The sequence below is a fragment of the Exophiala xenobiotica genome (assembly GCF_000835505.1).
Source record: "Exophiala xenobiotica strain CBS 118157 unplaced genomic scaffold supercont1.4, whole genome shotgun sequence".
Taxonomy (NCBI): Eukaryota; Fungi; Ascomycota; class Eurotiomycetes; order Chaetothyriales; family Herpotrichiellaceae; genus Exophiala; species Exophiala xenobiotica.
Window position 1 is genome coordinate 1866758 of NW_013562491.1, and position 21850 is coordinate 1888607.

Sequence of the window (21850 nt, forward strand, 5' to 3'; positions counted from 1 at the left end):
CAGCAGTAGAGGCCGTTCTCATCTGGCAATACTACCAAGGTAGGTCCCCCATTTCTGCTGGCGCGTTATTCGGTGTCATCAATGCTTAGCTACTGTAGGCAACGGCGTCATTTTTTAGGCTACTGCAGGCTTATCAGCGTACCTTAGAGGCGGCCGCTTCTCCCCTCCACTCCAGGCTTCGTTGGTGGACACTGTAAAAGGTCACCCGAAAATCAATGTCCACACTGGCCATGATGGGCCTCGCTAGCCCTCGTTCAACGGACATGCACGCCCCCGTCGCTTATCCACGGATGGTGGAATTGAACCTGCTCGTTCAATCCACACACCGAACTAACTATTTTACAGTAGTACTCCATCCAACTCGGCGAGAGCTGCCGTGACGGTACGCTCTCTTTCCACTTTGTCCGGGCGACGAAGGATAACGATGGTCCCCGGGTTCGCTAGGGCCCTTCATCCCAGATTCAGAACTCACGGCTTTCATCTCCAGTCGTAACCAGTACTTACTAGTACAGTATTTGTTTGTGACATTCGAATGTTAGCCTGGCCTCGATCTCTTTCTTGCCGGACACAACATCATCCTAGCACAGGATAAGCTGGACTTGATCTGCTAGCAGCCCAAGCACCTGAACGTTAGAGGCACCCAAGAGGTAGCTGACCACCAGAATGGCCGGTCATTCAACCTCAACAAAATTGAAACCACAACCGGCATCAACATGGCCAACCTACATGCTCGGAACTGCTATCCTGGCAGCCATAATAGCCCTTGTCGCCCTCGGTGACCCTCTCAATCTGCAACTGACGCTTCTAGACTGGACATCGGCGTCGACGTTCACGTCAATTGCACAACGCATGAGCCCGATCGAGCCGACGGACTACATGGCCCGGGCAAAGCGTCTGCTTCAAGGTACGCCGTTGATCGACGGTCACAACGACTTCCCTTATCTTCTGAGACAGCAGCTGCACAACCAGATCTACGACCACGACTTCGACAGCGAGCGCATCGGAAGCCACAGCGACTTCCAGAAGATGAAAGACGGCATGATGGGCGGGCAGTTCTGGTCCGTCTACGTGCCATGCCCGGAAGATCTGGTCCCCGGCGTCGACCTGAGTGACCCGAACAAGCGTGTTCCAGACCTCAATGAACCAAATGTATGTATACACACACTTCTCCCGATCCCCGATGCCACTTGCGCAATGAACAAGATTGATGTTTCCGCGTGCTAGTGGGCGGTCCGAGACACGCTCGAGCAAATCGACATCACCAAGCGTCTGGTGGCTCACTACCCGGCTCTCCTCGAACTCTGCGTCGAACCTTCATGTGTCCGTCGCGCCCACAGAAAAGGCAAGATAGCCAGCATGATCGGTGTGGAGGGAGGCCACCAAACGGGCAATTCACTCGGTTCTCTGAGGCTGTTCTTCGAAAGCGGCGTCCGATACATGACGATAACTCATAATTGCGACAACGCCTTTGCGACATCCTGGGTCAGCGTGGATTTGGAAAGTGGCAAAGACGCTGGGCTCACCAAGTTCGGCGCCGACGTCATTCGCGAAATGAATCGCCTCGGCATGCTGGTCGATTTGAGCCATGTCTCGCCAAACACGATGCGAGATGCGCTGAAAGTGGCCCGGGCACCTGTCATTTTCTCACATTCTGGTGCTTACAGCGTGAACAAGCATCTGCGCAACGTTCCCGACGATGTCCTTGCGGCCGTCAAACGCAACGGAGGGATAGTCATGGTGCCCGCGATCACCTTCTTCATGAATTGGGAGCATCCAGAAGAAGCGACACTGGAAGATCTGATTGACCATATCCTCTGGATTGCCGATAAAGCCGGATGGGAGCACGTTGGCTTGGGATCTGATTTCGATGGCTCGGCTTCTGTTGTGAAGGGTCTTGAGGTATGTTCTTGTTGAGATGCTGTTGGTTGTCTGCACATGACTGAATGAAGCTGACATATCGGTTCCCTTTTATTTTTATAGGATACATCGCAGTGGCCGAACCTGATCGCAAGCCTTCTGGCTCGTGGTAATGTTACTGATGCGCAGGTGAAGATGTTGCTCGGCGACAATCTATTGCGCGTCTGGGAAGAAGCCGAACGGTTGGCGAAGAAGTTTCAGAGCCAGGGAGAGCTGCCCTGCGAGGAAAACTGGGAAGGAAGAGTGTGGGAAACTGTAAACCATGACCCCCCGAAACTGTTTCCGGGGAAATGAAGACTGTTTCTTGCTGAGAGGAGGTAGCCGGCTGCTGGTGGATGAAGGTCCTTAAGAGGCCCTGGTACCTACCAAAAGGAGTGTCTGGTCGTAAAGAGCGGTGGCCAGCAACTTGTGAAGTCGACGTTGCCCCCCAATGACAGTACTCTACCCTCTAGCCAAATTGTGCGTGTACAGTCGATGTTCCTTGGACAATTCAGCTCGCGAGTGGTGGCCAAACAGGACACATGAAAATGTCGAGGTTTCAAGCATGCATGCATGCGGCTCAAGTCATGCAGCTGCTGACTTCACCACGTCATGATCTTGTGGAAACTTCCTCGCTCCCCTCTGTCAACCTCTTCCACAGTCTTCAATCGCACCGTGGCAACTCGAGGCCCAGCCATACGCAGATCCACATCTCTGACTCTGCACGAAACCGGAATATCTGCGGCGGTCTGAAGTTCGAAGTTCTTACTATTTTGATCGCGTTGCTGCCATTCCCGAGCCAGTCCTTCCTCCAAGTTCATAATCTCCCATCCCATCCTGCCTGCGCTAAAACTGTCCCAAAGCCCTTCTCGTCTCGGGTACCGCAGGAGTAAACTTATCGCTTCACGACGAAGCATTGGATCGCGACACTGCGCGACGACAGTATAAAGAGGCCCGACCACGCCTTGGCTGAAAGCAAAGACCGGCCGGTGATGCTTTACATTTTGTTTCAGAATCGATGTAGCGTCCGCTATCGGTTCAAGCATACCGTTTTTGCCATTTGGCGGGCTGTGATCGGCGTTGCTTCCTTTTCTGGGTGGTGATGGTGGTGGCGACAACAGCATCGACGACGAATCGTCGTCGTCACAGCCCAAGATCTGACGGCTCAGATCGATAATCGTCCTATAATTGGCTTCAAAGTAGTCCCATACCAGATCTCCGTAATGCGGGGATAGCTGGAAGATCTGGAGGTAAATGTCCATCAGGCAGCCGTGCAGCTTTATGACCAGCACGGTCTTTTGATCTCGGTCGTCCAGCTTCGTCTGTCGTTTCAGGAGAAGCTCGAATGCTATGTCCCCAGCGACCTTTCTTCGTAAAAGGGCCTGATATCGATCCACGGTGGATTGGCGTGGCCGTGCGCCCGTCAGAGTCCATTCGTCTTGCACGTAACAGTCCTGAACTAGGCATTGCAGGTCGCTCAGCAGGGTATCGAAGTAGTATCGAGCGTTGGCTAGAGTCTTGAAGTCTATACTGCTGGTTGAACGGAGCTGGTCCGATGCATGAGATTGTATCATTGAAGCAGGCAGAATCTCATCGCACTCATCATCGTAGATTAAAGTGCGCGCCTGAATCTCAAGAGTGGTCAGTGCCATGACGAATGCATTGTACAGCTCGTCATATTGGCTTCCCGCGTTGCCGGCAGTGTCCATTGAACGCTGGAGACTGTCAAGCAACTTGAGACCGTTCCGAAAGTGCATGATGCTGTGCGTCTGATGACCCTGTAGAGAGGCGTAGCAGGTGAAAAGGATGCAGGTCATCAGCGTGGCGACTTTATGCATCGGTTCCTGAGCGGCAGCAGAAGTATCCGAGAGCGCATTAATGGCTCGATTGCATTGCCGCAAGGCGAATTGTACCTGGGTATCTCTCGTATCGTCAGGGATGACTGTTTGATGTCCGACGGAGAACTTCTGATGCAATGCCCCTAGTCCAGTGACGGCGTATCGAACAGCCGGCTGAGTCATGGAGAGTTGAAGGATAGAGAGGTGCCAGAAATCCTCATCGACACGAAACAATTGCGTCAGCTCTGGGACGGAATACGAGCGGAAAAACTCGAAAGACTGTCCTTCCACCTTGCTGTCGAAGACCAGTAATTGAGGGTATGGCATGATTCGAGTCCCGTTCGTTGGGCGTACTGGAGCAGCGACCACTGCTAGAGGTGTCCAGGAATGTTGCCATGAGTGCTCCTCCCAGCACGATCCTATTTCAGGTGGTTTGGTTTGGTGCTGGTAGTAGCCGCCGCACTTTCGCCCTGATGAAGAACACCGCGCGCAGGTCGGTTTGCCTTCATCGCACTTGATCCGACGTGTCCTGTGGTCAAGATTGAGCGTCCAGTCCAAGGGTGAGAAGGTGCTTGTCCAGAACTTACCTGCAAGTAATGCACCCAGTCTTGACCTTGGGCTTCCAGACTTTCTGGCGGGGCTTGCCAGGAGCTCGACGGCCCACTTCCATCTTACCTCAGCTCCGAGTCATTGCAATACGGTCTATGGAGAAGGTAGCTCGGTCATAAAGCAATGATGCGCATCAAGCTGGGCTGCTCGCAGGTGTGGTGACATTTGCAGGAGGAATATTCGTAGCAGACGCTCAAGGAGCAGTACTTAGCCGGGGTCCTTCGTACGATAGGAGGTTTCGAGGTCGTCCATGATTTCTGAGCATGGGGGCGGCCGAGATCCTTTGAGGAAGCATCCTTGGCGAAGTACTACGTTAGTACCCAAACATCGCACTAGCCTAAGTCTAGTTAGTTTATCATGGCCAAGCCTAGAATATGGGTGGCCTTAAAGATAAGGTTGTAGACTAATGGACTAGAGGTCAGCTAAGTCACTAGCGTGCGAGCCCAGAACCTATAACCACTGCCGGGCAGACATCCCAAGACCACCTTTGAAAGCGACGCCGGATCCAACGCCCACAAAAGCCATGGCTTATATAGGAACCTGCATCTGATATGTACTTTGTGGAAGGGGTCACCATAGGGAATTCTTTTCGCCCCATGGATCGATCTGCGCCTAGCAACGCGCTAAATCATGACGTCTGATATCATCTCACGAACGCTCTATCCACCAAGGCGTGCCCTTCCAATTCATCATCGTGCGCAGGATTTTCTGCCAAAACGCTCCCTTTGATTCGACATCTATGGTGACTCCTGAATGCAGCATCCGCGTAAAAGCAACGGTAGGGGCCGACATCAAACGATGCTTCAAGGCTTCCATTCAACACCAATCCGTGCAGTCGTCGGACCCGCCCACAAACGTCGGCCCACCGATGATCAAGTTGAGGCAGAACGCCGCATAGCGCGGAATGCACATGCATCGTGCCAGAAACGATAGCATCTTCCTTCGTGTTCGACACCTGGCAGTAGAAAGGACGGCAAATCTCGGTAGGAAGAGTCCCAGCTGTCGCCAGTGACTACGCAGCAAGTACTACTCAACTGTGCCACGTACCAGGAATATAAGGGTGTTTCGCTGGCGGCAGCCCCACCCAGTATGGTCGCCCATGTCAAAGCCTCAGGATGTTCGTGCTCGAGTTCCAGAACAGAGGTTTCGTCCAAGGCAAGCATGAGTCTCTCGGCCAATTTTTGATGAATGCCAATGTGTCGTGGCTTAGGGTGGATGGTTTCAACCAAGAATATCAGCAGAGCATATCGGCAAACACGATAGCGACAGTCGTCCGAAGCCGCCGGGCAGAGGAGATCATATTGAATGGAACGCCTTGCTCCAATCGTATGCATCAGGTCTGGACCATGGGTCTTGTCTCGGCGGAAACAATCGTACGTGACGACCAGCTTACGCATGTCGTCGAGAATTTGCAAGACGAAGTCTTTGCCTTCAACGCCATCCAGGAGCCTTAGCTTCCGTGCAGACAATTTTTCGTAAAGCCTGATGCCCTTCTCGTCCCATCTTGACTGACAAAGCGCTACGTAATGCTGAGCCGTGTAACGCACTTGGATCCGTGGCGGTTCTAGGGTGAGGAGCGCGTCATTCAGCGCGGTACTGTGTCTTTGTCAGCGTTTACCGTGCAAAGTCTGGGGGTCAACTTACGATTCGAGGGCTTCTGCTAAGCCATGCATTTTGAGTGACTGTAAGCCCCCGAGTTGTTTCACCATGGCGTATACCATGTCAAGATGCTTGGGTTGCCATCTCATGCTCGAATAGAATTCATTGTCTTTATATAGGCGTAGAGGTGGATCCATTGGCTTTCGCGGCGCCACAATCATATCCCCACCGTCGTGAACTCCTAAGAGATTGATTGATAGGAGGAGATCTTCTGAAATCGAGCCTTGAGATTGTGCAAGCTCCTTTCGCAGACAACTCAGGGCCTCAGACTTGTAGGAAATTCGGAGTAGAATACTTTTCTTGCTGGCGTTCGAAGAGGTGTGGAGAAGCCACGCATTATGGCAGGCACCGGCATACACGATGGAATAGAAGGCGACGGGACTTCTCAACGCGGCGCCCATGATATCGGCTTGCGTATGCTTCACTTCGTTTCGCGAAGCACCATACAAGGCCCATTGGAACCTTATTGCTGGACGTCACGTCAGAGGGATTGAAGACAAAATATCGAATGAGTAGCTGGAGGTCATACCATGATCAAGCATTTCCTGGACATAATCTGGTACATGCACGTCGCGAAGAGCGTTGAAAGGATCCAATCGCCATTTCCCCAGAACTCCTGGTTGCGGATGCCATGTGACTTCCGTCTCGGACTCCTCTGACGTGGATGTGGAAGGAGATGTACCTGAATCTGGAGGTGTGCTGTGACCTGGAAGTCTAGCACGATTCGTTTGGACACCATGGTTGATGGAAGACCGCGGAAGGACTTTCGAGAGTCTGCGCTTTCTGTGGTATTCCAGTGCGGTGTGCTTTTGACGGGATTGGTTGTTATCGTGCTCGGATGAGTTCTCCCTGTTATAAGGCAGGAAAAGCAGACCGGTGGATGTCATGGTTGCCATCGTCTCTTCTCCCGTCAATCATTTTCCAACGCCAGCGGTTTCAGACAAAGTCTGTCGTTGTCACAGTACTCTGCGTTGGGGACTTGAAAGCCGACCCAAGAGCGAAACGGCCAAGTGTGCCAGTCAAAGTAGTAGATTTCGCTAACGGAAATGGTCGTTATTCTGGACCTTCGACCCCGCTTCGGCAAGGCGCATATCAGCGATGCCCTGATACGGTCTCTGAGAAGCAGGAAGCACCAGCAAGGCGACTAGGCGTGGGACTTGATGCCCATGTTTTCCGATTCGCGAATCTTGAGAGTTGGCGCCTGTAATTGCCCAACGTGAAAAGGCGAGCCCTGTGCAGGAACAAGGAGGACACTGTGCTGACGCGAAACGTCGAATGCGAAATATTTGTAAGGCCAGGCTAGGCACATTGGGCGAGTGAGCATTGATTTCCGCTAGTAGGGTTGAGGGGGACTTCCATGCATCGCATCCATGAATGACAACAAAGCCACTGGCCAAGTCAAGCGCCCTGATAGTGAGTTCCCGCAACATTTACGGCTTACAGGGCTTAGAGCGTCGTGGAGCCCCAACTCATCAGGTTCACTAGGCGCGTGGTTGGTCTTGTTGGCCACAGACCCCGGTCCCGGTTATGCACTCCTCATGCAAGAAGCCCCCTCTCAAGCCGAAATGGTCAACGGAATGGTCAGCCCATGGCCCTCGCTTCCAGAGAGTGCACTACCACGTGGTAGTCGATCAGCACCCAACCGAAATGACACCCACGAACCAGCAGTACGATGGTTGACTCGATTTTGCATGAGATACTAAATAGTATGTGCAACGACTAAGTGTCTGTGGCATGGTAAAGGAGGGCGATATCTCACCTCGTCGCCGGGTTGAAACTCGAATCATGTTCTGATTCGACTTGACCCGTTCAGACTCGGTTGCATGCATGGTCTTTGTCGCATCTTTGATTGGAACGAGGCCGTTGTGCTGGACTTTGACAAATCGTCTCGTCTTGTCCCGTGTCGAATAGAACAGGATCAGGACGATTCTGTTTGCCTGACCTGCCGTAGAGCCTCACCAGGAGCATATATTGCTGACACTCTTATGTAGGAGCCTTTCAGCTTAGTGTCCAGTCAGAGAGATGTTAATGGTGGAGAATGATGACCCGATTGGTCCTCTATCAGGACCCAGAGAGCCTCATTGCAAACCACCTTTGACAGTGATTCGATAGGCAGGTTCACCTGCTTCCTAGTACAAGGCGCAGAGCAGAGGTCGATTGCATTGTCAGAACATGTGTTCAAATTGCGACCAAGTGGCATCAGTGCAATCCCCCATCCATCCCTTCCACGCCCGCTCCAAAACCCGTCCACTCGTTGAACTCGGAGACGAATTTGACTGCGGCTTTCAAATACCACCCATCTTTCTCCCCGTACAAGTCGGCACCAAACTTGAGAGCACGAACAACCTTGACGTAGTGCGAATCAAGCGACCACTGACTCGTCAACGCCTTCTCCTGCACCCATTGCCAGTCACGACCATCCAAATCTACCGCATCGATTGATCCTGCATAGATCCGTCGCCTCAGTTGAGCGCAGTACACGATAACCACCCACATAGCAAACTGCTTGAGGATAGGGTTACGATGCTCCTCCGGCGCATACGGTAGAATGACACGCAACGCGTGTGCAACGGTGAGTACGTGGATCAGGAAGAAATCATACTGAACTCGGGCGCTGGCGGTCTGGACTGCAACACGGACAGCAAAGTCGAATACCTCCTCGAATTGTTGACTGTAATCGTCCAGCAACCACCCGTTCCAGTGTTCAAGAATTGCATCTTCACATTTCTCATGCAGAGTGAACGTGTTGAGGAAGCCGGGTAGTTCGAAACGACCGTCAAAACGCTTGTCTTGCCGCACCTTCCCTAGCACTTCCTGAAGGTGCTTCGTTTTGTAGGTAGACGTGTCTGGGACAGGCTCGTCGAAGTAGCGATGAACGAAGTCATATTCAGTGCAACCGAGGCTGAGTGCCTCAGACGCCACCTCTTTGCTGTCGAATTCGTAAGCGTAGTGGAGGTGGATGAACGGGTGTCCGACTGCCGTAGCGTGGTTAGAATTTTAAGAACAGGAACATATGCTTGCTAGAGCTGACTCACGTCCGCCACAAAATCCATTGATTAAGGGCGTCTTCGAAGAGTACAGGTACCCTTGCATGACTTGCTTCCAGTCACCTTGGTTCTTGTCGATTTGATCGTCGAAAAATTTCACGAAGGAGACAGTATAACTGCGGCCACATCAGCATGCCGGATAACGAGATGACGACTCGATGGACGAGGTAAGAGAGCCTACGATTTGTCGCCAAGGTGCTCCCTCCAAGTCTCCTCGGTCAGCTGCTCGCGCAATGGGACCGTGCCAACAGGCCTCAAAGATTGACCTTCAGCTTCACAAATCTCTTCGAGTTTGTCCGGAGTCGCACCCAGATAATAAGCTGAACCAAGAATCTGAGAGACCACAAGCTTAGTAGACGAGCGATAACGTCAGAATTTGCCTTACATGTGGCATATGGTTGTGGAACAGGAGTTGAGGGTCACGTAGAGCGGAAAATGTGGTATGGTTTTTCTGTAGGCATTTGGCGAGGCTCTGCGTAGTTGGATCCTTTAACGAGCGGGTGCTGTAGGTTCGAATCTCCGGAAACGAGACATTGTGGTGATTCGTAGTGGCCTGAGCGTGCTCCTGAGTCAGTATCTTGGACATGTTGCTATTGCCTGTAGGTCGCGATCCGTGATGCTGATTAGTTTGGCACCAAGTGGAACGACGCAGCGGAAGAGGTGTTATCACGACCTCTTTATGTTTTGCGCCCCAAGGTTGAACCAATTTCCTGTCTCCAGGTACCGAAAGTGATGTGCACTCGGAAACTGGAGTATTCGTGGGGAAGGATGGCGTTGTTCGTGAAGTGAGGGTTGACGGCCTTGTCAAAGGCGTAGGGGCCTCGGAGTCGGCATGAGATCGTACCGACTATCGCATTTGGCCACTGGTATGATCCGTGACCCATGTACTAGTGTTTGGAACAAGCTGTAAGGTGCCATCGAAGTTCGTGGGGATCTTGTGGGACCTTCTCAAGGTCACAGCGATGCTGGCTGATATGTTCGCGGAGGAAGTCCTCCTGAATGGTTGTCCATTGTTGCAGGACTTCCCCACAGGCAAGCACCCATCTCCCAGCAAAAACTGCCTTGTACTCGATTTCATAGCAAACATGAGGACCCGAACCAGCTAGCTCTTCAGAAGAAGAATGGTAGGCTAAAGAAGCATGGACTTCTTCATCATGCTTCTCAACGCTTGTGCAATATAAAGTACTGTGAGCAGAAACCGTTGCGGCATGCCTCAAGCCATCCGACTGCATTTGCCAAAGAGACCTGCTTGCCGCGCGAGACCATTTGCTACTGGGACGAAAACCCATAGTGTTGTAGCGACAGCCACTTAGCCAGCTTTGGCAATGAATGGCAGGCTCGAGATGGCCGCACTAACAAGCTTGTTCATTGTCCAAAACCCCGGGATATACGAGCACAACCCTCTAACGATCCGATACCCCAAAATTGGGCCATACTTCAGTCCATTGTCACCATTCGTGCTTGACACGCCGACTGCAGGGAGTGCATCCCAATCCGCACTACATGTCAAGTCCACAAACGCAGCACCCAAGTCGCCGTACGTGACACTGAGGCTTGCCCATTCAACGCTGATATGATGGCCGTTGGGCTCATCTTCGACAAGGCCGTTAGGCTGGACAAGGAGGACGTCCACCAGGGAAGAAGCGGCAAGGAAAAGTGCTTGCCCACGACGCAGATCGGCGTACGGATAAAAGAAGGCTGTCTTGATAGCCCAATGAACCAAGCCTGGCCTGGTGGCAGCCAAGGTCGGATTCCACGTTGCCGAAGACAATAAAAGAAGTCGTGGTCGCCGCCAATCTTTCTGATCCCGTCGCAAGGCAGCAAGGGCAGCAAGAACTGTCTTCGCCCCATCCTCGATGACACTGACGCCTGGCAAGTTGTCGTTCTCTCCAAGCGTGAATATGATCCTTTGGACACCGCCGAGACACTTGATCATATTGCCCACATCGCTCAGAGGCCCCTCGAAGATCGAAATGCTCGGAGATGATGACAGACTTGGAAACATATCGACGAGCTTCGAACGTGACCGCACATAGATATTGATCTTAACATCTTCTTTTGCTAGGAGTAGTCGCAGTACCTCACGTCCTGTCTTCCCGGTCGCCCCAAGAATCGATACGGTGTTCGCCATGAGGTCAAGCAGACCGAGATCGTGGAAAACTCGTCGGCTAGTTTTTGGGGAAAGATCGGTTTGAAGCTTCAAGTGAGATTGACTGGCACCTCCAAGTGCTGCTCAACCGACTCCTATAGGACACAAAGCCTTGATGAAGCCCCATATCTGAGTCTCGCCTGGCCAACTGAGCCGATGCGCGGTGAGGCAGTCCTCCATGGTATATCACACGTCCCGCTGCCAGCAAGACATTGAGAAGTAGGACTCGGAGTCAGTACGGACCGAGTCCCCCATGTCCCACAATGAGTTGTCTAATGAGTGGTTCTCATTGTCGTTGTGACACAGGCTATGTGTGCGAGCAAGGGCGGAGGAGGAAAGCCCCAACTTGACGAATCGGTGAGCGGGGTGGTTTTGGCCCAGAAGTCCGCTGTCATCCATGGTCAACAGCTTTGTAGGATGTCTTGGGCCGATGGCCTAGATCATGTCGTGGTGTTCGCATGATGTTCCCCAGAAGTCGAGGTGTAGGGTGTGAGACTGCTCCGACCGCTGCTTGCAAGGGAAGAGTCAGAGAATAATAGTAAGAGAAGCCGCACACGTGATTTCGTGAAAATATTATAGCGGCAACGTGGGCAAAGTTGGAAGTACAAAAGCGGCGACAACTCAATCCAATTACTAGTACGGAGTGTAGGGACACGAGGTGACGAGGCAGTAGGGAGGGAACCACGTAGCTTGTTAGATAGAGCACCCTCATACGAAGAAAGATTGCTTCAACTCGACAAGTTCTGGAATCTCTCGCTCTCTTGTTCATCTCTTGCCAGAAACTCCACGGTCCACTGCCAAAGCTCTTGCTGCTTCTTCTCATCATAGCTGTCAACACTGGACTTGATCGGCTTCCTAACCTCATAGTACACACCACTTGTCTCGGTATCCTCGGTCGCAACCCAAGCAAGATTTGCCCCCGATTCCTGTGGACGATGGATATTATGGTGGACCACTCGCCGCAAAAGGGGCACCAAAGTTGGCAGGACACGCAGCCAGAGAAACCGAAGCAATGGTCCCGCCTCCCTCGCCAACCCTGTCCCAGGCATGAGACCCGGGTCGAAGGCCACGACGGTCCACTTCTTGTTCAGTGCCAATATCCGTCGATGCAACGCGTACGTCCACAGGACATTGCACAATTTGGTCGTGGCGTAACGCTGGCGACCGGGGTCGTTGAGAGTGCCTGCCGCGGTAGGATGGGCCAGTTCTTCCGCCGTGTCATACTTTGCATCGGGGAGTCCGCTCTTCTGTGCCGGATCGTGAGTGCCGCTCGAAGTCACCACGATGCGAGCGTCGTCTGCCAGGTAGGGTTGGAGCAGGTGGAACAGCAATGCGTGGCCGACGTGACTGATTCCAAAAGTCGCCTCGATACCGTCCGCTGTGTACTTGATGCCATCTGGAAACTGCAGGGCTGCATTCAACAGCAGTAATGAGAGAGGTGGTAAGTTCTTTTCGCCCCAGCTCTTGACGAAGGCGCGGACGTTGCTCAGATCGCCCAGATCCAGAGGCATGAACTCGACATTGCTCTGGCCCAGTCTGCCGTTGATGGCTTCGGCGCTCTTATCGGCATCTTTTCGTGCGGCTATGACAACACGATAATCTGGATGGCTTCTGGCAATCTCTGTGGCTGTATGGAAGCCCAGCCCTGTTGTACCGCCAGTGATGAGCACCGACTTTGAAAATTCAGGCATTTTGAGAGTGAGTAGACTGAGAACTGTTAGATTACTGGAATCAACAGCATGAGAGAAATAGACTGAGAGTTATGAAACCACTGAAATCAACAGCAAGGCGACAATCTTTATATCGCAATCACAATGGTGATCGGACGATTAATCTGCCGCCGTTGGACGCACTACACCTCTCGGGCATGACTTTATTTAAGCCCGGTAAGTCCTGTCTACCTGCGCCTATCAGACATCATCACCATTATAACGATGGAGTCGAACATTCTCTTCCATGTGTTCAGAGCAAGTTGGGAGAAATAGCCTCAATGATGAGTCTACTCGATCCGCAAGCCGCGTCGATCTGCATACGCCGTACACAATTGTGATTGGGAACGGCACTTCGACGGTCTAACTATATAAGTGCAAGCGTGACGTGAACGAGACTTGAGACATTTCAGCGCTGGCGGAAGTAAGTCAGGCCGCCCGTGCGCATTGCCGACCTCAATTCTAAGTCCTAGCCTAGGCGTCCGTCGGGCCGTCTTGTCTCGAGCGGACATCTACCTCACTCTCATCTTCCTGTGGCACATCGGGCACCACAGGCATCCAAGGTCTCAACCCCGCAGATACCTTTTGAGAGTTAGGAATTGCATCGAGATGATAAACACTCATCAATGGCTCCCAGACAACAACCGGTGTATGGCCTCAATGCGACGGAGTTGTTTCATTACTCCCGGAAATATCGTGTTGTGATTTGCACAATCTGCCAGTATGCCGTGCCTCGACCAGGCATTGCATGGCATTTAAAGGAGATTCACCACGTCAACCCAGGTGATCGCAGGCCGTATCTTGACTTCGTGGCCAAACTTGATCTGTGCGAACCCGACCGAGTGGTCTGTCCGCATGAGGATGACTTCCCTGTCCCAGAACTGCCCGTCTACGATGGCTTGCAGTGCGGAGTCAAAGGCTGCTCTTACCTTTGCACAAGCGAAAAGCGCTTGAAGAGCCATTGGGCGACCGCTCACAAATGCGTCCCTCCGCAAGATCTCACTAGCCATCGTGTCCCCGTCCAAACATTCTTCCGAGGCAACAAGCTTTCATATTTCAGTGGTCCGCTGGAAACTACACCCTCATTACACCCAAAGCCCACTGTGAATCCAATACCCTTCTTGAAACCAGCACTCATCCCGAAGAAGGCGTCTTCTTTTCACTCAACACCCTCGTCCTCCACGTTACCCTGCGGGAGGGCGGTAACCGTTTTGGATGCATCAGCCAACTTGGATGGAGAATCCACAAACACACAGCCTGAAACTGTTTCCAGCTGTGATACATTATCACTTCTTCGACACTACCAGGCCTCGACGTGCAAGACCATAGACCCCGGTACTCCGAATGATGAGAGGCTCTGGGGAGAAGTCATCTTCCAGATAGCGCATGAGCACGAATTCCTATTCCACGGTATACTGGCGCTCACTTCCCTCCATCTTGCATATCTCAACCCTCAGACGCGAAACAAGTACCTGATCAAAGCCAGTGAGCACCAAGGCAAAGCCATGCCGCTGTTTCGGAAAGCCTTAGCAAAACCCAACAACGACAATTGTCACGCCGTCCTTGTCTTCGCTTGTCTTCTTATCCCTTACAGCTTTGCTTCTGAGCAACAGGATGAGCTGTTTCTTGCATCGGGGAATGGGAATGAAACTGACGTTGTCCCGACCTGGTTGTACTTTATCCGCAGTGGCTGTGTCATGCTGTCCGAATATTGGGACCTGGTCGAAGACGGACCGTGCGGATCCTTGGCCAAATGCTGGGATGCCGCTTTCGAGACAGGCACTCCCCAACAAACAGCTTACTTGAACTCCTTGCATGCAATTATGGCAGCAGCCCCAGCCGAGCATCCTTGGTCTCAACAGGTTTGTGCTGCCTACCTGAAATCAGCGGAAGAACTGGCCCAGGCTTTTGCTTGTTCCCGATCCGATCCTCAGAACTACACCACCTGGGATGCGTTGAGAATATGGCCCACAGGGATGTCGATGGATTTCACAAAACTCCTCCAAGATCTGCATCCGGCCGCATTGATCCTGCTCGCCCACTACGCTGTCCTGCTGAAACCCATCGAGGAGAAATGGTTTTTTGAGGGCCGAGCTACCAAACTGCTAAAGACAATATCCCAGAAGCTGGACCCTTATTGGCATTTCGCCTTGCCCAGCTTGTGAAGCTGAAGGCTGTTATTTCTGAGTGATCGATCTTCAACCGGATGAAGAACCGCCGACGGAAGCGGAAACGCCACGAACCCTAATGGCCACCACCAAGTCCACCATCCGCCCGGCCATAAAGGTAGAATGGAACCAGAACTGGGAATCGGCCAAGCACTTTTCCAACTTGGAGTCCGGCCTGGAAGAGAACTCTCACAACACATAGCCCACCCAGCGAAGATCTCGGTCATCACACAGATGTGTACCGGCAAGATCAGCCTGCCAGCGCTACCTCCACAGCATCAACAAAGCCGAACACCGTCCAATGTCCATGTTGCTATTGATGACAAACCCGTACGTCACGTCCTCTTGGGATGTCGAAAGTGATGTGAGGAACGACAACGAATGTGGGCAGGCAAAGCTCCATGGATGGAAATCAAGAGCATTCGCATTCTCTGTAGCTCGTCAATGACGATACAATCAGCCACATGATGTTAAGGACGGGACTCCTCGAGCAATTCCGGGCGGTGCCGTCCACGGTACTCCAATTCTCATATCTTGCCTGCATGTAAGAATGTATAAGTGTGGGAATACGTACAATAGCAATGCGAACTTTTCAATAGTACCTAAAGCAGGACGCGGCAACCTGGGTCAGATCCTGCCCGGCACGCTTCAGAGCTGTTTCGCACTACACTTCACTGTCCACCCAGATCCACACTAACTGAGAGGAGCGTCCCAAAGCTCTGGTCTAGTTCACTGAAAGTTATCTTTCACAAACGATAAGACCATCGTTACTGTCTTTTCCTTGACGTCTGCAGTGACGCCTGTGACTTCCATAGAGGCAAGGCCTCCTGCAACGAGGGAGGCGGCAGCTATTTCGGCGGGAGCTGCAAGACCTCCAGTAACCACGATCAGAGCCACGCCAGCGGTGACAAGCACGGCAGAACCGACTAACGTTAGGACCTTTGCCCGGTCTCGTCTCCCATGCTTTCCATCGCCAAGGAGCTTTGACAGGTCGACGGGCTTTCCGGTGGGCACGTCGATGATTTCGCAGCTATCGACAGCTGCGCATGCCTGTATCATGGCCGCCCATGCATCAAGATCGAAATCGCTGGCTGTGGCCCAGGACCCTAGAACCGGTTGCAGCTCGTTGGCAGCATCTATCGCTTTGGCGTAGTCATCGTCAACTTGGCCTATTCCGGCAGTGCTGAGAACTTGATGAATGGCGTCGATACTTTCTGCCAAATCTTCTTGGAGAGATGGTGTATCGATGGTGCTGTTATTGTCCCGCCGATGAGTTTGCGATGCTGTCGTTAAACCATTTGGTAGACCGTCGGCTGTGACCAGCGTAGAGACAGCCAGTAAGGTAGCTGTGAAACTTTGAAGGCATAACCTCATGATCGGTGACAAGACTATATGGACGTCCGTTATGGCTGACTAAGAGCACTTCGGATGATTCAACTGGGAAAAGCTGGTCTACTTCCAACGATAGAGATCGAGCCAGATATATATGCAAACCATCTCGACGACGAGTATATAGACATTGTGCGGATCCTGATGCGCCCAACGTGCCTTTCAGAAGTGCTTCGTAAAGCGAGCCAGTCAAACTAGTGCACGGCCTGCCTGAGCTAAATAAAGCCTGGCACTGAAGCAATGACCTGCTGCTGGCCAAATTGTGAGGCTTTAAGCTCAATAGTTGGGGAAATAATCCCGCGCCTGGAGCCCGGCCCTCGATGTTGCATTGCGACAGTCCGTGCGTGAGCAGAAGGGTATCATCCTGGGACACCCAGGAACCAGGACTCCGCGTCAACATTGGTACCCATCAAGAACTCGTCGAGAAAGTTTTCTCCCACATCAGGGGACGAAAACAGTGTCAGACCAGGGAAGTCCCATTCGAAAACAAATTGTTCCGGTATGAATGATTCAAGCTCATTCTGGGCGCTTTGGTTGTCCGAAGTCCAAAAGAAGTTCAGCGGCGATTGCATGTCTTGGATGATAACCGGTTCATCCGCCAGAAGACTCTGTTGGTTCAGCCGATCGCCTTGAACTGCTCGTGCGTACTTCTGGATGCTCAATTGAAGTACCTGCAAATACATCTTGCTGGTCTGACTCCTGCCCCCACCACTGGACGATCCACCACCTGCTTTGTTGAGTTCACTTAGCAGGACATAGCCGTCGTGCAGCAGCTGTTGATTGAATGTGGTGTCCTCCTCGGGTAACAAGCGCGTCAACTTTAGGAGCAGTAGGAAACAAAATGCAGCCTTGGCCCAAACAAAGTCCATTGCATATCGAAAATGCGCCAGGTAGTTCTGTGGCTGGTCGAGAATGATTCGAAGATGTCTTTCCAGCGCCGTTTTCGCCGTTGTTAGCAGGTGTCGCTGACTGACCGACATCTCGGAAATGTTTTCATTCCCAAGTGCACGCACTGCTCGACATAAGATCACTGCCTGAGACCAATATTTCTGCACTTCCAAATTGAGCAAAAGTACTGGAGTCTCTGCAGTCGACGATCGCTTCATTATGCTCTGCCAATCGTCATACCAAATGTCGATGTCAATTTGAGCATCTCGGACTATTGCCATGACTTCGTCCGCGTCGTCTTTGTCACATGTCGAAAGAGAGTCATGAATCTTCTCCCGTAGAGCGTTTAACTCTACTTGTGACAGAAGGCGAAGATCAAGGATTGTCGAGAAAGGTTGATTCAGCAGTATGCGACATCTCCGCGCTTTGCCTCGGAGCTGAAAAGCCCTTAGGTTGCCCGCATCCACGCGGAGGATCTGCTCGAGTACCATCAACTGAAACCAGGCTCTGGCACGCCTCATCAGTTCCGCTTCAGTCAGGTTGGAGTCACCCCGTACGCCCGCTGTCGCGCCATCCACGAGTCTTTTTGTCAACTCCTCGTATGCATCTGGCAGTCCGATGTCCACGGCCATCCTTGTTGCGAACGCCAGTATCAATGACCGCTCTGCGGAGTAGCTGGCTATGATCAGGAGCGCCTGCACGGTTTCCAGACAGGCATATTCCGGGCTAACGATGGCGAGGTTGATCATCTTCTTGAGTTGAAAGTTGAGCATATTGGACACTTGTGAGCTGTCATCCCCGAGGACACCGCTCCCAATCGCCACGATGGCGTCGAATAGCAATGAACTCCTGGCCCTGATGGACTGGAATGAATCGTGGAGAGGGTCAAAGATAGGCACATAGCGATCGCATCCCTGAAAAAAAGCATTGAAGAAGAGCTCAGCTTGCTCCATGGTGACGATCCCTCGAGCAACGAAGTTGGGAACGGAACCGACCTCTACTTCGACCCGAGTCCTTGCTCGTTTACGTGATGGCGAGCTTGGATGTCGTTGCATGGCTGGGCTTTGTCCGTGAGGCAGGGTTGTCAGATCTTGGATACTTAAAGGAGAGGTATTCGTGGCAGGCGCTGTGGAAAGGTGGGAAGCTACATGACCTCCATGTTGCTGGTTATCGAGCCTGTTCTTCAGCAGTTGCACTTCTGTTTGTAGACTTTGAATTCTCCTGCCGCGGTCGTCAGCCATGTATGCCCTTCACAAGCAAGATCGTCTCCGCACAATTCATTAGGGTCTTGAGGTCTTTCGGCAAAGATGCAGATTTTCCTCAGGTGTTGACAACTGTGCAGCTATCAGTACTACACGACATACGATAGAATTCAAGAGTACAACGGTCTCATAGGTAAATCGTGTAATACAGCGCTTGGGTGCCATTCGACGACAAACAGCAGCAAGGACAGTTTGTGTGGCAGGTATGCCTCCTGTTCAATACGGTGCCAGTTTCATTACACGACTTACCCATGAGACCGCAGGTAGTAAGTCTTGCTCACCGGGAACAAGGTCTTTGCCCATCGCACCTGACCTTGGAAGCACGGCAGGAGCCGCACGCTTTCTACCAACGAACCCGTCAGCGAGTACCGCTTCCATAGAGTCGCGTGCTTACTGGGATTCGTTTCTTGCCAGTTGCGACAAGACTAGCTGCTGGCATTTCATCCGCCATCGTGGCGCGTCGGTTTAGGGATCATGTCCAACGCATCGACAACTGCCTCTGAAGCGAAGCGCACGAGTAGGACGGTAAGTTGGAACGATTTTGAAGGAATGGTTGGCAAATCTGGCAGTTGGTCATCGAAAACCGAAGGTTGTGGGGTGCAATGCATGGTGAGTTAGGGCTGGAGACCCCCAAGAGCCAGGCTCACAGGGGTACGCTTTAGGCAGTCTGGGTAGCCTGGGGCATTCTGTGGGTATCCAAGCTGCCTAAAGTAGGGGCTAGTAGGCACAAATCACGGGGCCCATTAGCCCCCATTATCCCCACAATGACGGCGATCGCTTAGATCGGTGAATGTCAACACCTAACTTGGGTAAATCATTCACTATCATTACAATTTTCCAACTCCTCCACCCCTCCCTTGGACGTCCTGCAAACACACAGCCTCTCAGTACACGAAGATAAAGTCCTCATTCTCCCAATCAGTCTTGTCGTCGAATGCATGCTCTCCGACCGTCGCATCTTCCGCTTCGTCGTCAGCGACGGTCGCCCCGGTCTTAATCCTATTCATTGATTTGTCCACCAGAACTGCCTTCTTACCCATGCCCTCTCTGGTCCTTGCATGTTTCTTATTGAGCACCATGAGGTAGAAGACCTGAGCGGCGTAAAGTCCGATCAAGACGACAAACATAGCGAGACTGGGACATGTCAGCGAATTACAATGAAAAGCAGGGAGACTCCTCATACTTGGACAGCAGACCGCGATGGTATAGTGGTGCTTCGCCCGTTGTGTACAAATTTGGCCCAAGCACGTTGCCAGCACATTGAGCGATGAAGAGAGCGCCAGTTGTAACCTGGACTAACGTCAGATTCGAAGAGACGAACGGCAGCAATGGAAACGTACCTTCTTTTTCGTCTCTCCAGCGGTGTTTCCCGCGCTCCAGGAATATATCAGGGGCGCTGTGCACTGTTAGGCATGGAGGTCAACATCAATGCTTGACTAAGACTACTTACTAATTCCAGGATATACTGATATCTATGACAATTAGTTCTTGTTACAAGACGCAGATGTACCCGGACCTTACCAGATAGTATGCCACGAGCAAAGGTCCCTTCGCAGATGCAGTACGAGGCAGATGAAGTAACATCACGCATCCCGCGATTGGTGGCAGGCTGAGGAATGCCAGAACAGGAGATTTCCACTTGAGCTTGGTGGCCACCCACGCTCCACCCATTGTGGCTATCAGCTGAACTGCCCCAAATGGCATGTTGAGAAGGATCGTCTGGAACTTATCGAACCCGAAGTTCTTGATGATCAATGGTCCAAAGGTCGAGATACCACCACTAGGGACGCTGTGGGATTTTTCAGCAAAGATATGAGTGACCGCTTCCACGCTCAAACACTCACGAGATGGAGAACATCATGGCAGCCCATAGCCAGGTCTTGATGTCTAAAGCGGCTTCTTTCACGTGTGACCACTTCCATTCATTGCCTTCGACACCTTGGTTGTTTGCGCGCAATCTGCTTGTGTCAGCGACCGGGTCCGTTGTCAATCCTTCCTCCTACCTCTCAATGGCTACAAGTCGGTCATCGCCTTTGAGGAACCGCGCCGTGACGGGCGAATCAGGCAGGAATAGCCAGACCAGGGCCGAGTAAGCGACCGTGATCAGTCCAAAGAACAAAAAAATAATCTGCATCCTTGTCAGACGTTACTATCGGCTTCCGAGCGAAGAGACCACAAACCTGGTATGGCTTGAGATGCGGAGAGTCGATATGCCCGATGCCATACGTCAAGAGGGACCCGAAGATGTTGGTTATGCCATTCATAGCATACCACGCCCCCAGTCGGACTGGCTGCTCTCGTCGTCGCCACCACATCTGGGTTAAAGCGATAAAAGCCGGAGCTGTCGAAGGACGCAGGTCAGCGAATACGCCTTAAAGTTATGGAGCGGTTTCCCTTACCAACGCCGGCCTCAAACAACCCAAGAAACAGGCGGCAGACCAACAAGCCTGCAAAATTGTGCGCTGCAGGCATTGCAGAAAGAGTCACGCCCCACAAGAGGACTATGATAGCCAAGAATTTCCCCAGCGGCAACTTGACCAGCATATATGCGATTAGTGGTTGTGAGACAAGCTGAGCGAGATACACAACCGAACCCAACCATGAGTATTGCTGTCCGTGGAGGTTGGCGTCCTCGACGAGACCAAAAACCGAGGCATAGGCCAGGGTCGCCTTGTCCAGAGCCTGCAGGAAGTATACTCCAAGGACGACCGGCAGGATAAAGAGGTCAATTTTCTTCAAGACTCTTGAATTGTTCTCGGGCGTCAGGACGATGCGCTGCCCCGCCTCGATCAAGACCTGGTTGGCCTTGTCGCTTCTGGTGTTGGCCCTGGCATGTTCAGCCTTGGACTCCACGTGGTCGATTGGTGCTTTGGCAGCTTGTTCGTCCATGTTTTACGTGTTCTTCAGTGGATAGTGTCGATAAAAGACGAGATCATCCAGGATATGAGGAAGAGCAGCTTCCAAACATGATTTCAATCCTGCGGAACGAGCCCATGATAAATACTTTGAAGCGAAGGGTTGCAATGCACTAGGATCGGGACCCTCAGCCGGGGACTGCTATGGCCCCGTTGAGCAAGGTGTCGTATGCCTTTGCCCGCATACGAAATCAACAGGAGACACTAGGTGGTATGTTGCTGTTGGGGAGGAGAGTCCGGGGTCAATACCAGGGCGGGGTCGAAAGGCAATTGATCCGCTTTCGGCTCATAACAGCGAAGGTGTACGGCAATCAATCTATA

General features: G+C 52.2%; 10 protein-coding genes across 11 annotated transcripts; 2 read left to right on the top strand and 8 right to left on the bottom strand.

Annotated features, from left to right (window-relative positions):
- Positions 1 to 231: 231 nt before the first annotated feature.
- PV05_06897 lies at positions 232 to 4578 on the bottom strand. 2 transcript variants are annotated; one of them, XM_013459674.1, is made up of 3 exons: positions 4322 to 4578; positions 1524 to 4263; positions 232 to 1466 (listed from the first exon to the last, which is right to left on the bottom strand). In XM_013459674.1, the coding sequence occupies exons 1-2, from the start codon at positions 4402 to 4404 to the stop codon at positions 2499 to 2501; spliced, it is 1848 nt and encodes a 615-aa protein (XP_013315128.1). In that variant the 5' UTR covers positions 4405 to 4578; the 3' UTR covers positions 232 to 1466; positions 1524 to 2498. The 2 variants fall into 2 exon arrangements, with proteins under 2 accessions (XP_013315128.1, XP_013315129.1); XM_013459675.1 differs by having other exon boundaries at positions 232 to 4263.
- Positions 385 to 2450, top strand: PV05_06898 (uncharacterized protein). Its single transcript, XM_013459676.1, has 3 exons — positions 385 to 1149; positions 1225 to 1899; positions 1981 to 2450. Exons 1-3 carry the CDS (start codon positions 664 to 666, stop codon positions 2209 to 2211), a joined length of 1392 nt encoding a protein of 463 aa, XP_013315130.1. The 5' UTR covers positions 385 to 663; the 3' UTR covers positions 2212 to 2450.
- Positions 4579 to 5215: 637 nt separating the features above from the next.
- On the bottom strand, positions 5216 to 6898 carry PV05_06899 (uncharacterized protein; the record flags this gene model as incomplete). The annotated part of the gene is made up of 3 exons (XM_013459677.1): positions 5216 to 5939; positions 5988 to 6471; positions 6532 to 6898. The coding sequence occupies 3 exons, from the start codon at positions 6896 to 6898 to the stop codon at positions 5216 to 5218; spliced, it is 1575 nt and encodes a 524-aa protein (XP_013315131.1).
- A 1303-nt stretch (positions 6899 to 8201) lies between these two features.
- PV05_06900 (uncharacterized protein) lies at positions 8202 to 9635 on the bottom strand (the record flags this gene model as incomplete). The annotated part of the gene is made up of 4 exons (XM_013459678.1): positions 8202 to 8977; positions 9038 to 9165; positions 9231 to 9382; positions 9435 to 9635. 4 exons carry the CDS (start codon positions 9633 to 9635, stop codon positions 8202 to 8204), a joined length of 1257 nt encoding a protein of 418 aa, XP_013315132.1.
- Positions 9636 to 10358: 723 nt separating this feature from the next.
- On the bottom strand, positions 10359 to 11180 carry PV05_06901 (uncharacterized protein; the record flags this gene model as incomplete). The annotated part of the gene is made up of 1 exon (XM_013459679.1): positions 10359 to 11180. The coding sequence occupies one exon, from the start codon at positions 11178 to 11180 to the stop codon at positions 10359 to 10361; it is 822 nt and encodes a 273-aa protein (XP_013315133.1).
- Positions 11181 to 11926: 746 nt separating this feature from the next.
- Positions 11927 to 12889, bottom strand: PV05_06902 (uncharacterized protein; the record flags this gene model as incomplete). The annotated part of the gene is made up of 1 exon (XM_013459680.1): positions 11927 to 12889. The coding sequence occupies one exon, from the start codon at positions 12887 to 12889 to the stop codon at positions 11927 to 11929; it is 963 nt and encodes a 320-aa protein (XP_013315134.1).
- Positions 12890 to 13387: 498 nt separating this feature from the next.
- On the top strand, positions 13388 to 15786 carry PV05_06903 (uncharacterized protein). The gene has a single exon (XM_013459681.1). It carries the CDS (start codon positions 13534 to 13536, stop codon positions 15070 to 15072), a length of 1539 nt encoding a protein of 512 aa, XP_013315135.1. The 5' UTR covers positions 13388 to 13533; the 3' UTR covers positions 15073 to 15786.
- An 18-nt stretch (positions 15787 to 15804) lies between these two features.
- PV05_06904 (uncharacterized protein) lies at positions 15805 to 16449 on the bottom strand (the record flags this gene model as incomplete). The annotated part of the gene is made up of 1 exon (XM_013459682.1): positions 15805 to 16449. The coding sequence occupies one exon, from the start codon at positions 16447 to 16449 to the stop codon at positions 15805 to 15807; it is 645 nt and encodes a 214-aa protein (XP_013315136.1).
- A 374-nt stretch (positions 16450 to 16823) lies between these two features.
- On the bottom strand, positions 16824 to 19065 carry PV05_06905 (uncharacterized protein; the record flags this gene model as incomplete). Its single annotated transcript, XM_013459683.1, has 4 exons — positions 16824 to 18573; positions 18627 to 18686; positions 18896 to 18957; positions 19009 to 19065. The coding sequence occupies 4 exons, from the start codon at positions 19063 to 19065 to the stop codon at positions 16824 to 16826; spliced, it is 1929 nt and encodes a 642-aa protein (XP_013315137.1).
- Positions 19066 to 19411: 346 nt separating this feature from the next.
- On the bottom strand, positions 19412 to 21562 carry PV05_06906 (uncharacterized protein). Its single transcript, XM_013459684.1, has 9 exons — positions 21014 to 21562; positions 20795 to 20955; positions 20618 to 20742; positions 20459 to 20572; positions 20136 to 20403; positions 20065 to 20086; positions 19955 to 20010; positions 19798 to 19904; positions 19412 to 19748 (listed from the first exon to the last, which is right to left on the bottom strand). Exons 1-9 carry the CDS (start codon positions 21501 to 21503, stop codon positions 19499 to 19501), a joined length of 1593 nt encoding a protein of 530 aa, XP_013315138.1. The 5' UTR covers positions 21504 to 21562; the 3' UTR covers positions 19412 to 19498.
- Between the last annotated feature and the right edge of the window lie 288 nt (positions 21563 to 21850).

Excerpts from the sequence above, each read along its gene's own strand:
- PV05_06898 (XM_013459676.1), top strand. The coding sequence starts at position 664 with ATGGCCGGTCATTCAACCTCAACAAAATTGAAACCACAACCGGCATCA. Across the intron at positions 1,150-1,224 it reads CAGACCTCAATGAACCAAAT|TGGGCGGTCCGAGACACGCT; the intron begins GTATGTATACAC and ends TCCGCGTGCTAG. Across the intron at positions 1,900-1,980 it reads CTGTTGTGAAGGGTCTTGAG|GATACATCGCAGTGGCCGAA; the intron begins GTATGTTCTTGT and ends TTATTTTTATAG.
- PV05_06906 (XM_013459684.1), bottom strand. The coding sequence starts at position 21,503 with ATGGACGAACAAGCTGCCAAAGCACCAATCGACCACGTGGAGTCCAAG. Across the intron at positions 20,743-20,794 it reads CGCATCTCAAGCCATACCAG|ATTATTTTTTTGTTCTTTGG; the intron begins GTTTGTGGTCTC and ends ACAAGGATGCAG. Across the intron at positions 20,011-20,064 it reads ATCAGTATATCCTGGAATTA|CGCCCCTGATATATTCCTGG; the intron begins GTAAGTAGTCTT and ends AACAGTGCACAG.
- PV05_06903 (XM_013459681.1), top strand. The coding sequence starts at position 13,534 with ATGGCTCCCAGACAACAACCGGTGTATGGCCTCAATGCGACGGAGTTG.
- PV05_06897 (XM_013459674.1), bottom strand. The coding sequence starts at position 4,404 with ATGGAAGTGGGCCGTCGAGCTCCTGGCAAGCCCCGCCAGAAAGTCTGG. Across the intron at positions 4,264-4,321 it reads ACTGGGTGCATTACTTGCAG|GACACGTCGGATCAAGTGCG; the intron begins GTAAGTTCTGGA and ends TCTTGACCACAG.